At 35.7% G+C, this 13,909-nt stretch overlaps 1 protein-coding gene across 3 annotated transcripts; it reads right to left on the bottom strand.

Moving 5' to 3' along the window:
- Positions 1-6,747: 6,747 nt before the first annotated feature.
- fl(2)d (Pre-mRNA-splicing regulator female-lethal(2)D) lies at positions 6,748-12,336 on the bottom strand. 3 transcript variants are annotated; one of them, XM_089595986.1, is made up of 6 exons: positions 12,206-12,336; positions 11,266-11,930; positions 9,557-9,681; positions 9,285-9,463; positions 9,040-9,194; positions 6,748-8,629 (listed from the first exon to the last, which is right to left on the bottom strand). In XM_089595986.1, exons 2-6 carry the CDS (start codon positions 11,672-11,674, stop codon positions 7,920-7,922), a joined length of 1,578 nt encoding a protein of 525 aa, XP_089452112.1. In that variant the 5' UTR covers positions 11,675-11,930; positions 12,206-12,336; the 3' UTR covers positions 6,748-7,919. The 3 variants fall into 3 exon arrangements, with proteins under 3 accessions (XP_089452112.1, XP_014216335.2, XP_089452113.1); XM_014360849.2 differs by lacking the exon at positions 12,206-12,336 and adding an exon at positions 12,083-12,193; XM_089595987.1 differs by lacking the exon at positions 12,206-12,336 and adding an exon at positions 12,094-12,193.
- Positions 12,337-13,909: the final 1,573 nt, after the last annotated feature.

Here is a 13,909-nt window from a genome sequence, read left to right as displayed (position 1 = left end):
CGCCAATCCCCACACAACTCAGTGCGCTTAACAGTCCCTTTATTTATTTAAAATAAATTAAATAACACAAGCGCCAATCCCCACACAACCCAGAGCGCTTATTGGTCCCTTTATTTATTTAACATAAATTAAATAACACAAGCGCCAATCCCCACACAACTCAGTGTGCTTACTGGTCCCTTTATTTATTTAACATAAATTAAATAACACAAGCGCCAATCACCACACAACCCGGCCGGCTTACTGGCCGCTTTGTTTATTAATTGAATAAATAAAATAACACAAGCGCCAATCCCCACACAACCCGGGGCGCTTACTGGCCGCTTTGTTTATCAATTGAATAAATAAAATAACACAAGCGCCAATCACCACACAACCCGGGGCGCTTACTGGCCGCTTTGTTTATTAATCGAATAAATAAAATAACACAAGCGCCAACCCCCACACAATCCGGAGCACTTACTGGCCGCTTTGATAATTAAAATGATAAATAAAATAACACAAGCGCTAATCCCCACACAACTCAGTGCGCTTGACAGTCCCTTTATTTATTTAACATAAATTAAATAACACAAGCGCCAACCCCCACACAACCCGGGGCATTTACTGGTCCATTAATTTATTTAAAATAAATTAAATAACACAAGCGCCAATCCCCACACAACTCAGTACGCTTACTGGTCCCTTTATTTATTTAACATGAATTAAGTAACACAAGCGCCAATCCCCACACAACTCAGTGCGCTTACTGGTCACTGTAATAATCGATAAAATTTAACAACCCGGGGCATTTACTGGTCCATTCATTTATTTAAAACAAATTTATTAACACAAGCGCCAATCCCCACACAACCCAGAGCGCTTACTAGTCCCTTTATTTATTTAAAATAAATTAAACAACACTAGCGCCAATCCCCACACAACCCAGAGCGCTTATTGGTCTCTTTATTTATTTAACATGAATTAAATAACACAAGCGCCAATCCCCACACAACTCAGTGCGCTTACTGGTCACTGTAATAATCGATAAAATTTATTAAAGAACAACGCGAGTGCTTATCACCTGACTATCTAGAATTATTATTCAATGCTTTTTAATAATAATTAATGCTACTAGTAAGCGCCCTGGCTTATATAGTGATTATCGCTTGCCTTATTACTTTATTGATTGTAAAATAAGTATGCGACACGTAAGCGCTCTGGGTTGTGTGGTGATTGGCGCTTGTGTAATTTAATTTATTTTAAATAAATTAATGGACCAGTGAATGCTCCGGGTTGTGTGGGGATTGGCGATTGTGTTATTTAATTGGTTTTAAATAAATGAATGGACCAGTGAATGCTCCGGGTTGTGTGGAGATTGGCGCTTGTCTTATCATTATATTTATTTTCAATAAAAAAAGGGACCAGTAAGCGCTCCGGGTTGTGTGGGATTCGGCGCTTGTGTTATTTGATTTATATTAAATAAATAAAGGGACCAATAAGCGCTCTGGGTTGTGTGGGGATTGGTGCTTGTGTTATTTAATTTGTTTTAAATAAATAAATGGACCAGTAAACGGTCCGGATTGTGTGGGGATTGGCACTTGTGTTATTTAATTTATTTAATTAATGAACAAAGTGGCCAGTTAACGGTCCAGGATTGTGTGGGGATTGGCGCTTGTGTTATTTAATTTATGTTAAATAAATAAAGGGACCAATAAGCGCTCTGGGTTGTGTGGGGATTGGCGCTTGTGTTATTTAATTTGTTTTAAATAAATAAATGGACCAGTAAACGGTCGGGATTGTGTGGGGATTGGCACTTGTGTTATTTAATTTATTTTAAATAAATAAAGGGACCAGTAAATGCCCCGGGTTGTGTGGGGATTGGCGCTTGTGTTATTTAATTTATGTTAAATAAATAAAGGGACCAATAAGCGATCTGGGTTGTGTGGGGATTGTCGATTGTGTTATTTAATTTGTTTTAAATAATTGAATGGACCAGTAAACGGTCCGGATTGTGTGGGGATTTGCGCTTGTGTTATTTAATTTATGTTAAATAAATAAAGGGACCAGGAAGCGCACTTAGTTGTGTGGGGATTGGCGCTTGTGTTATTGGGTGATATGATTGGGTAATATGTGACTAAATAACGATAATGGTACCATAGTTATTCTTATTGTATTTTTTATGTAAATGTTAGTGTAGCTGCCTGTACGATTATTCGTCAGTATATTGGTGCACGTACGATTCATCGTCGGAATGAAGTGGCCTGTACGATTCTTCGTCGGAATATATCTGCGCGTACGATTCTTCGTCGGAATATATCAGCGCGTACGATTCTTCGTCCGAATATATCTGCGCGTACGATTCTTCGTCGGAATATATCTGCGTGTACGATTCTTTGTCGGAAAGAAGTGGCCTGTACGATTCTTCGCTGGAATATATCTGCGCGTACGATTCTTCGTTGGATATTTTGTGGAGTACGATTCTTCGTAGGAGCCGTCGAGATGCTCATGGTTATGTCCTGGAACAGGAGTGTGAATGGGCCTTTACACGCCACATGCAAGTAGGTGATGAAGGAGATATTTGCATGTAGAGAAAATGGACATTATGATACACGAGATTTATTATGAATGTATAATAAATGTACACAAATGTCTATGTGCATGAATAGCTCTGTCATAAGAGCAAATAATAAGAAATAAGGTAACGGGAATGGGCGAAATATCAAGCGGGAATAAGCAAAAGAATGTATTGATGTACATACATACTTTATTTTATCCTTATTGTATTTGCGTGTAAGGGCCCTGTGGCCAGGTGTAGGAGCTATTCACGTAGACATTTTTTGCTTATTTCATTGTGAACGTTCATATTGAAAAGGGGGTTCCACTGTTCCGCTAAACTCAAAGTGAGTGAACAGACTGAATAGACCTATACTGTGTTCTCTGGGGCCGTACCATATAACTATTTTTCTGTACATCGGCCTATGTTATAACATAAGCCCGCGAAGCTGAAAAAAGTTATATGGTACGGCTCTTGGGGCCGTACCATATAACTTTTTTTTGCTTCACAAGCCTAAGTATATGTTATAACATAGGCCGATGTACAGAAAAATAGTTATATGGTACGGACCCAGTCAGTCAACATAGTTGCGACCATAGGCTTTGTTGCCTCATGGAAAAAAAGGTATTGGTCTGTTCAGTCTGTTCACTCACTTTGAGTTTAGCGGAACAGTGGAACGCCCTTTTCAATAAGAACGTTCACAATGAAATAAGCAAAAAATGTCTATGTGAATAGCTCCTGTGGAGCTGAGAGACGCCATTATTTGTCGGGATCTAGAGTATTTTCGTGATTTTTTTTCTTGGTCACGAGTTATACGGTAGTATAAAAAGTGCCACATGGTCCAATGGACATTATTGCCGCAACCTAGTTCAATTGATAGAAAATAACAAGTGGTCAACAAGGATTGTCATTTACGGCAGAATTGGGACTCTTTTGGCACTCGAAAATGGCCCCGTGAAAAAAATACCCTTCCCCCCCGTACAAAAAAAAATGAATGCCGCATCTTTGCGAAACGTTTTTTTAAGATTATTATTAAGTTCACGAAACTAAAGTTGGATAGAAAATAAACTTTTTTTCGTCGTTCTTTTAACGCGTATCTTATCTATGTTACATTATCTATAACATTAGATGAGTATACATAGATAAGATTAGCCTTAGATGAGCAACGGAAAAATAGTATATTACATAAGAGGTACGAGTTTGCAAAGGATTTCGATTTACGGCACGAGCCGAAGGCAAGAGCCGTAACGAGGTTCGTAAATTTGAACGAGTTTCGTAAACTATTTTTCGCCTAAGAACCCAAAATCAAGCGAAGAAGGAGCTATTTTGAGGTTAGAAAGCGGAAAAGGTTATTTTTCCATCCCCAGAAATTCAAAAAACAGCTGCGACTGTGATCTCTAGCATAAATTTTTATAAAGAAACGTTTGGCAAAGTTGCGGCATGAATTTTTTCTTGTAGGGAGTACATCATCGGGCACTATCAAAAGAGTCCTTATTCTGCCGCAAATGGTATCAATCTCTTTATTTAATGACTTTTCTATCAATTGCACCAAGTTGTAGCAATAACGTCGGTTGGATTATATGGTACTTTTTATATTACCGTTTAACTTGTGACCAAGAAAAACGATAAATACTCTGGATCTCCATGAATCATGACGTTTCTCAACTTTTGTAGAAGTTGCAGCAGTAATTCTTTCGACTAGTACTTCTTTTCTGCCACTGTGATCTTTATCTAACTTTTACAAACTCCTCTGGGGTTGAATTCACTAATTTTTCTTACATTGTGTGAGAAAGCTAAATCAGAAAATTTCGATTCATCAAGTAGACTCCTTCAGCCTTGTATCAATTTTTTTTTTTATACAATAACAAAAGTTGGTAAATTAGGTCTCGGTCACCCCACATAGAACGCGTATTGTAGAGGAAGAGGCTAATTTTTTTGTTATCCCTCGTTCCTCGCGTATTGCGATGTGTCTTTGGATACGTTTTTTTTTTGTTCGGTCGGTCGGTCGTTTGATAGGATCGCATACAATGTAAGGTGTAATAAATAAGGATTGATAAATAATCGCTGTTGTTGGAATATTTCTTTGTAAAATTTGCTTTGGACCTCTTATATATACCATTTCATGCTTTCATTCGTTTCTTCGTAATACTCAGTTCGATTTTCTCTGCTCATATTCCCGGTTGGAAATCGTACCTTGGCTGTAACCGTGTAACGGGGGCCTAGCGCCTAGCTATTGGCATAATCAGCGATGGGATGCACTACTAGCTTACCCCCGTTACAGTCAAGGTACGATTTTCAATCAGGTTATGTATCTATTATTATTGAAGTAAAATTCGTATATTCCTAGAAAATAATACATAGGACGTGGTACATTACGTCCCTAGGGTACAAAGTACAAACATGAGCTCCCGAAGGGCGCGATTGTTGTATGTTGGTGATTGGTGCCCGAGTCACACGTATAATGTTTTTCTTACCAAGGGCGCAAAGTGCAGTTTTGCGCCCAGCAAATCACTTTGGGCCCATGTTAAGAAAAATAAAAAAAAACTTAATATTTCTGAGAACTTGTGATTTCTTACTTGAATAAACAAACTTTTGAGGGATTAAAATTTTTTTCCTACCTCGAGCGTTTTTGAGAGGCTGGTGTGCCCTGCTTCGCAAGTCCCTCGGGCCGCGACATAGCCCTGGAGATAACAACACTTACCCAACGAAAAGTACCATTAGGTGTCAGAAGTTTTCTTGGAGGGCTTCGCTCTTCTAGGAGGATCATAAAACCTACTTTTTTGAAATGCGTGCATTTACTATCGTTTCTTTATTCCAATAAATAACGAATACTTACTTCCTTTTAAAAACAAATTAGGTTCTCTTTTACGTAAAAAGTCATAACAATCATGATTGTCGTATTTATGTCCTCCAATAATGTGTAAGCTATTGACATGGAATTTTGCAAGTGAGATTCGTTATGAATTATCCCTCATTCGACGACAAAAATTGGAGTACTGTGCAATACTTAATTGTTCTAATAATATGTTCCGTCACAACCTATAGCTTGCTGTACTGCACTGGGTCTGTTTGTCACTTTCTAGTTTCTAGACCAATTCTAATATATAACAGAAAATGAGAGGGAGAGAGAGAGAGATACTCTCTCAGAGTACCCTCATACCCTGAAGTTAGAATTAAAATTAATTATAAGTACGACACGTGTGTAAGGGAGCCGTTCGTCCGTTTTTACGGAGTTCTGTCCCGGTTACCCCCAACGAAAGCTTCGGAACGCCAAATTGTCCCGTTTTTCCGATTGATGTTCCGTAGATGGTATATATATTATTATATGTCACCTTATTTGTTGATGAGATGTAGTAGAGGCTTGTTGGACATAATAATAAAATAAGAAGGAAAAAAATTATGAGCACTTTTTCTCTTCGTGTGATATGGTATATCCTTACTAAATAAAATATGGAAGGTTGAGGGTCTTTTTGAAGAAAAGCAAGAATTTCGAACGGAACACAAATTAGAACTTATTAATTAACGACTTAATATGAATAATTTATGGGATACATTGTTAGTTCGAAAACAAAGTTTGTTTTTGGTAAAACGGCAAAATACCGATATTTTTTTACGATTTCCAAGATGCGTCGAGCAGTTGAATTTCATGTATTTAAATGTACCAGCGTCTAAACTTACTCAATCACAATCTAGTTTTTAAAATTCTTAATGAAAATAAATTCAGAATACTTAGGATCTAAATTTTTGGCCTTGTACGGCAATGCAACTAAATATACTGAATTTCTAATTGTTATTTTTTACATTTAACATTTAAAAAGTAACCATAAATGACAAGTCAATTAATTGCATAAAACGACTTTATTTATTCATTGATAGTAAAACAACACGAATAAATTAAAATACTAAATGATTCGTTTGATAAATCCCGTGAGAAAATGAGATTTAGATTTATATTTTTAGATAAATTTTTAAAATGTTTTGTTACCAAACCTATGCATGCATCCACTATGGTTACTAACGTAAGTTACCTCTGTAAAATGCTACTGGTAAATAAGTAATAATATAAAAAAAAAAACTTTTAATCATTATTATAAAAATTGCATTTGTTTCCGTCTAAAACATTTTATAAAATCTTGGCAACCATTGATATAGGTTGTACAAATATTATAAAGTATAACGAGAAAAAATATTTTCACAGATACCCATAAAAGTAAAAAATTATAAATTCATAAAAAATTGAAACTGGATAAAATAGGATATTGTAGGAAATAAATAATGTTTAAGTATAATTACAAGTCTATGCTACAATATGCACATTACTTTTTTCTTTTTAACAAGTACAATACAATTTTCACATTATTTCTGTAAGTAAAAAATATACTTCTAACAAAACTTTTTTACAAATATGACTATTTAGTTGCATCGTACGTAGTTTTTTTTTTTAACAATCTGAATATCAGTTAATAAATATTATGTACTTCAAATGTCAAACAATTTAAAACTGCAAATAGAAAGTCACTTTTAATACTCGGCACGCAAATTAATTAAAAAGGAAGATTTTGATGATTTAATATTTGTAAGATACATCTGTTACCTTTTCAAATTTATTCAAAATAGAAAAAAATTTGACAATTGCCAAGTAAAAAAAAAGATGCAGCGTACGTCATTTGCAAGTGCTTGTAAATGTACAAATCGATCTCATCAGCCATTTGATTGATTTGAAAATGAAAATGATTAAAAAATGAATTTATGTTAATAAACGCTTTTCACTCAAAACGTTAATTAGAATACTTTGTACAATTGTCTTTAATAATATGCCACAAGTGATTTTCTCGAAAATAATTTTAAAAACTATATTTTTTAACCGCATGATTATCTAATTGTACGATTTCAGAGTAAATTGAAAATCAAGTTGTAGAGCATAATATACAAACTTCATTTTCCACACACAAGCTTAGTATAGATATTGTTAACTAGGAATTTTTATGTATATTTATACACATTATGAAATTCATTTGAATTAGTGCCAATGAATAATCTGTGTATTTATGGATAAGGTCTCAATTGATACTGGAAGATATACTAACGAATTGTCCGATGAAAATAAAGCATACATATGTTGATGTTGTTTAAATTAAATAGTGTGATGATTAACTGTGATTACTTTGACAAATTCAATTTTATAAAAGTAAACCGTTAAAATTCTATAATTTCTCAAAATCATACAATTATTATGTGTTTATAATACAATTTCGTTGTCACTCATAAGTGACCTTTGTCAGTTTTGATAACGCGTTGACTTATTAATATAATCATACTTCTCATTAAACCAGTTAACTTTGATATTTGCATAGTTGTAATTAGCTACAAACATACATTACGTTCACTCTGGATCACTTTGCATCTCGCCATTAGTTATAACCAGAGAGTCCTCGTCACCTCCCTCGCTGCACTCGAGGGACAGAAGACTGCCCCTGCGTTTCTTTTTGTGAATCCTTTCATCGTCACTACTTAGCACACTTTTGTCCCTCTTTGATTTATCCCTTCCCCTTGTCGTCCTTGTTAACACTTCTTCCCCGTTAGTCTTGCCACTGCTCCTGTTATTACTCTTAGTCCTTAATGTCCTTTTACTGGACCTCGACTCGTCTTCCTCTTCACGCTCACTCAACAGTTCGCTTTCCACTTTAATAATCAAAGCTGCAGAGTCACTCGAGCTCTCGTCATTTTGTTCCGTTTTGTTTTCTGTTCTTTCTGGCTTAATATCTACACTCGCACGCTCACTTGGAGTCGAACTCTCGGAAGGTAACGGAGGAGTCCTAGCACCTTTATACCTGTCACTGTCTTCGATTTTTATCGGCTTCGTTACCTCTGGCGCTACGTTCTCTTCAGCTTCGTCTTTTTTAATCGGTGGTGTATGCGGTGACAAGCCATTTGTCAAATTGTTTTCACCTACAGAAGATCTTAAAGTCGCGTTTTCTAATTGCAACGTGGTTACAGAGTCACGTGCCTTGCGTAACTCTTGTTGCAAAAAGTAAATTGTGCTCTGCATACCTTCGACGTCTTCATCAAGATCTTGAAGGAATTCGTCTAGTTCTGAAAATAATCATTTTAACATTATTTAATACATTTTCATTGACGTTCACAAAATAATTTTAGTCTTTAGTATGAGTAATGAGTCTTTGATAAAGTACATTGATATTAAAAATGCATTACTGATCGTATCACGAAATTCGATATGTAATAAAAAAGTTTTATATTTTATGTTATTCTATATTTCCTCATTTAAGCAGAATGAGGATGTTGCTTTTATTAATTTCCTTTCAACTTAAACCTATTCATTTGAAAATTTTTTGTAATTGTAACGATCGTGCTTTCTTAACTACAGTGTGGATCTCCATATAAGTAAAACCGCTAGTTTTCTTCGTCTTTCAAGTTTTTTTTGTTGCAAGGATGCATGAATGAATAAAGAAAGTTTGCTTATATAGATAGATTTAATGTCTTACCGGATTGGGACTTCTTCATTTCTTCGCTGTAACTCTTTTGAAGTGCTAGTTCTCCTTCTAATTTAGCTATACGTCCACTAGATATCATACGACCTAATTCTTCGTTCTCTTGATACAATAGTCTACATTTGGCCATTAATCTCTTTCCAGTATTACTAAATGTAAAAATTATTTTTTTCAGTTTACATATAAAAAGTTTTGTAGATTTTTCAAGCATATGTATATATATATTAAAAAAAACTCACCTGTCTGGAGTAAATTTCCAGGCGCTCAATTCATTTTGTGTGTCTTCTAATTTAGCTTTTGTTGTTATTAATTCTTGCCGTAATTTTTGTATAAGTATATTTACAGCTGGATCAAGAAGAGTAGACCTTAAAGCTGCAGCGGACGGTGCATGGGTGGCTTTCATTTCAGTCAATTGATTCTGTATGTAAACAGCATAAAATGGTACGAATATTTTTAATTGTCATTTGCACGAAAATTAATTAAATTGTGATAAGTCAATCGGATTACTAACCGCATATTCTTGCAATTCTTGTTCTTTTGAAGCCAATCTTCTTACTAAGATTTTTTCTCTGTGGGAAGCTTCTGCATACTGCTGTCTGTATTTTTCTTCCGATTCTTTCAATGAAACAGTATCCCCTAAATATAAAAATTTTTACACTATATTTTTTGATCAATTATCATATTCTACTGAACGTTCAGACTTGTATGAATCATTACATCTAGACTTTTTTACATGAGTGAAGTATATGATTATTGGTCAGGTTAAAAAAAGTTTAACTAAAAAGTACATATTATTAGAAAAAAAAAATCAATAAATTAATAATCCATATGAGGGAACTATTGATTTTTCTAGGCTGTTCACTTATGTTGGAAATAATGAATCATGAGTGTTTAATATTCTATTTCAGTGAACATTCTCTAAGTAAAGGTATTAGAGACTGGAAATCATGTATTTATATTAAAAAAATATAAAAAAATAGTGTCAGTATTGCAAAGATGCATAATCTTCAAAATATTGAAGAATGTAACAAAGTTATTATTCAAGAGATATACTGGATATTTGCAGTGTGCATATGTATAAAAATTTGTTTGGATATAGTGATTTTAAAAATTGTCCAACAAATGACATCTTAATTGACGCATACTTTGATCATGTGTACTGGCGATACTTCAGCCCTTTGGTAGCATCATGGTGAGGTGCTGTGATCTTTGTTTCTGTTTCAGCAGATCGTTCCAGGAGATGCTTTAACTCTTCCAAGGCTTTAAAGTGCTTTGTCCACTCGAATTCCAGCACAGTCAATTCATTTTTCTCATCAAAGGAATGATAAATTTAATTAGGATGAGTGGGATTGCTTTGAAAACACTTGGGATGCCAATGATGGAGAGGGAAGACTATTTTTGTGGGTCGGATCTAAAAATAGATGATACGATATTAAGGAAAAGTTTAGAGAAAGAACAGACTTGTGCCAAGTGATACAGTGATCAGTGATCCAGATGTTTTAAACCGTTTGCTGGTGCCTTGCAGCAGTAGTTTCAAAGATTTTCTATTGCCCGTTCAGTATACACAAGGCTAACATATATACTTTAATAACACCAATTTTTCCACCATTTTAAATTACTTTCCATACAAAGTAAAAAAAAAAAAAAAAAAAAAAAAAAAAATTTCAACTAAAATTTAGCACTGACACTTGTAGGCATCAATTGCAAACGACGTGTAAATTACGCACCAATGGAGTGAGGATAAAAAAAGAGAGAAAAAAAAAATTTTCACTAAATCACAGACTAAAAAGCACTTCTTCATATAAAATCACAAATGGCCATTGCACAGCACATCACCTTGAAAACTCCAATAATAAAACAGCCTGAGTGTAATGTAATAAGATAGAATGAAAATTATTTGTAGCGATCTTAAGCCTATAATCAAGTAAATGAATCGATTTGCAGCATCAGAAAAGACACTGGACAACAAGTAGTAGGTACATATACATGTCTGGCGAATGACGCTTGACGACAGACAGCTCCAAAAGACGGACCAACCTCAATATCATTTCCCTCATATTTTTATTACAAGGAGCACAAAAGTCCCAAGACTGTCGGCTCGTTTGCATAAGTATGTAGGTGTGGCCTTTATTGACCTTTTGGGAGCCTCAACATTAAAGAAATGTAGGAGGCAGTGTGTTGTGGTAGATAAGAGCTCTCGCTCACGATTGATCTCCGTACCTTCCAGGGTCGTCGCCTGAGACTCCAAAAAGTCCACATAGGAGTCCTGCTCGCGCCACTTGGCCGCCAGCTCGTCCTTGCTCAAGCCGTCCAGCTGATGCTCGCTGAGCTTGACCCTGCGCGGCTGCCGGGGCGAGCGAGGGCTACCACTGGCCTTGGCCGACCCGTTGCCAGGGTTCACTGGTGCTGAGCTGCAGGCACTGGTACCGGTTGCTGTTGCTGCTGGTGCACCAGCTACAGTAGCAGCAGCAGCAGCAGCAGGATTATTGTTGTTGGCAGCAGCGACGTTAGTAACGGTAATAGCAGCAGTCGTAGCGGGGACAGCAGCAGCAACAACGGTTCCGGGTACATGGGGACTTCTGGGCGAGGAGGGACCTGCCGACTTGGCCTCGGCGCTCTCCTCCGCCATGGCTTTAAGGTTACTGCCGGCAGCTGAGCTTCCCCTCTCTTTCTCTCTCAGGAGTACAGCAGTCCCAAAAGGACGGGTTGTGGTTGTTGAGTTGAGTGATAATTATACTTCAGGTACGTGTACAGCTGGCGCGTGTTGTCACTTGCACGCACTCCTCTCTCTCTCTCTCTGCGAGGCCCCCCCCCGCGCGCGGCGTCACTTGCTTGCCTCGGTGATCATGGGGTTGCTGATGCAGTACTGGTCCTGATGATGACGCCTGTAATTCGAGTACGTACAAGTTAATGATGATACACTTATGATGATGATGAGCAACACGGGAGATATGAGGGTTACGCGAGCCGTCATGAGGAACATGAGTATGGTTTCGGAGCAGGCAAGAGACAGTGTACATATAAGTCAAGTATTTACTTATTTATTACTCGTGGTAAGACTGGTAAGAGAGAAAATAATAAAACGTAGCAGGAGCTGGGCAAGTAACGGTATCGCGGTGATGGTCGTCGGCGACAAGTACAATTAAGTAGGTATGTATACCTAATGTTTAAAGTGCGAGAGACTGAGAGAGGATTTATATTGAGAATACTCTCACACTTGCACACACCACACAGTATCACTCAATCACTGTTCCCGAGGGTAAGTAAGAACTGAAGTTGACTGAAGAGTGCTGGTGAAAGAGTCTTTCTCAGCTAGGTGTGGGGGGTGGAGGGTTAGGGGTTAGGGGTGATGAAAATATGTGTGTGTATATAGAACTGTGACTGTGGTCAAATGGGACACCCGCCTATAGCGGCAAATTCAAACGTTCTAAAACCAATCAACGTAAATTCAAGTTATTCTTAACCCCCATAATACCCTTTACACCATAACCCTGTACTTTTAATCCCTTAAATAAAATAACCCTGAGTGTGGAGTTCAGTTAGATGATAATTTCATTTTTTTATTGACAATAAAAGAGCCACTTAAAACAAAAAAAGGAAATAACTTGTAAATCATTAAAATAGTACTGTTAGGGAGAAAAAAAAAATTAATAATTGAAATAACTCGGTTAGCTAATAAATAAAAATTATTAACAAGCATAATCTTCCACTTTCGATCTCTTGAGCTCCTAATTCTTCACCCCAGTTGCTTACACCCCGTAACCCTGTACTATTAAGCCCTTAAACAAATTAACCCTGGGTGTGGAGTTTAATTTGTTAATAATTAAATTTTCTTATCAACTATAAAAGAGCTACTTAATCATCACAAACAAAGGAAATAATTTTTAAATCATTTGAATGATTTTTGTAAATTGAAAAAAGTATTAATTATTTATACAACTTGGTTATCATATATTAGTAAAAATTATTAACACATAAAATTTCTCATTTTTAAGCTTTTAAGTTTCTAGCCTTTTACTTCAAGTGATTCTACCCTAGAAAGTGACGTAGGACAAAATAGATCATAATTCGATTTTTTTTTTTAATAAGAATATATCTATAAAATTATGGCAAACTAATATTTTAATGACTTGCACATTTAAAGATCACTCTTCTAAAATAGTTCACTGGACTTATAAGTCATTTATCCTTGTACAATACAACTTCAGTAGTTTTAAAAGTTTTAAAGTTGTGACATTCAAAGTTGTAAGCACTTTTTGCATAAAAATTGTAATGAATTAGTTATTAGTGATTAGTAGTTTATTAAAGTTAACTAATATAACTGAACGCATCAGTTTATTACGTTGGAATTGCATAGAGAATTACGGGATTTAAGAGGACATTTATCACACATAGGTTTTTCTGATAGATGTTTTTGAAACTTTGAACGTATAAGTATACACAGGAAAAAACACACTACACGATATTTCACATTGTTGTACTGCAATTGGGGTGAAGAGTTAGGAGCTCAAGAGATCGAAAGTGGAAGATTATGCTTGTTAATAATTTTTATTTATTAGCTAACCGAGTTATTTCAATTGTTAATTTTTTTTTTCACCCTAACAGTACTATTTTAATGATTTACAAGTTATTTCTGTTTTTTGTGATGAGTAGCGCTTTTATTGTTAATAAGAAAATTAAATTATTAACTCATTGAACTCTACACCCCGGGTCATTTGGTTTAAGGGCTTAAGAGTACAGGGTTGTAACGTACGATAGTATAGGTGACGTCGCTATACGTAACAGGATTATGGAGTTAAAGTACTTGGGGTAAAGGGTTAAGAGCTAGAATTTAAGTTCATTGGTTTTAGAACCAATTTGAATT

The sequence above is a fragment of the Copidosoma floridanum genome, unplaced genomic scaffold, assembly GCF_036245765.1.
Source record: "Copidosoma floridanum isolate Cflo_tuat_1 unplaced genomic scaffold, Cflo_Japanese_pri ptg000029l, whole genome shotgun sequence".
In the NCBI taxonomy this organism is placed as follows: Eukaryota; Metazoa; Arthropoda; class Insecta; order Hymenoptera; family Encyrtidae; genus Copidosoma; species Copidosoma floridanum.
This window is presented reverse-complemented; position numbering and strand designations above follow the sequence as displayed.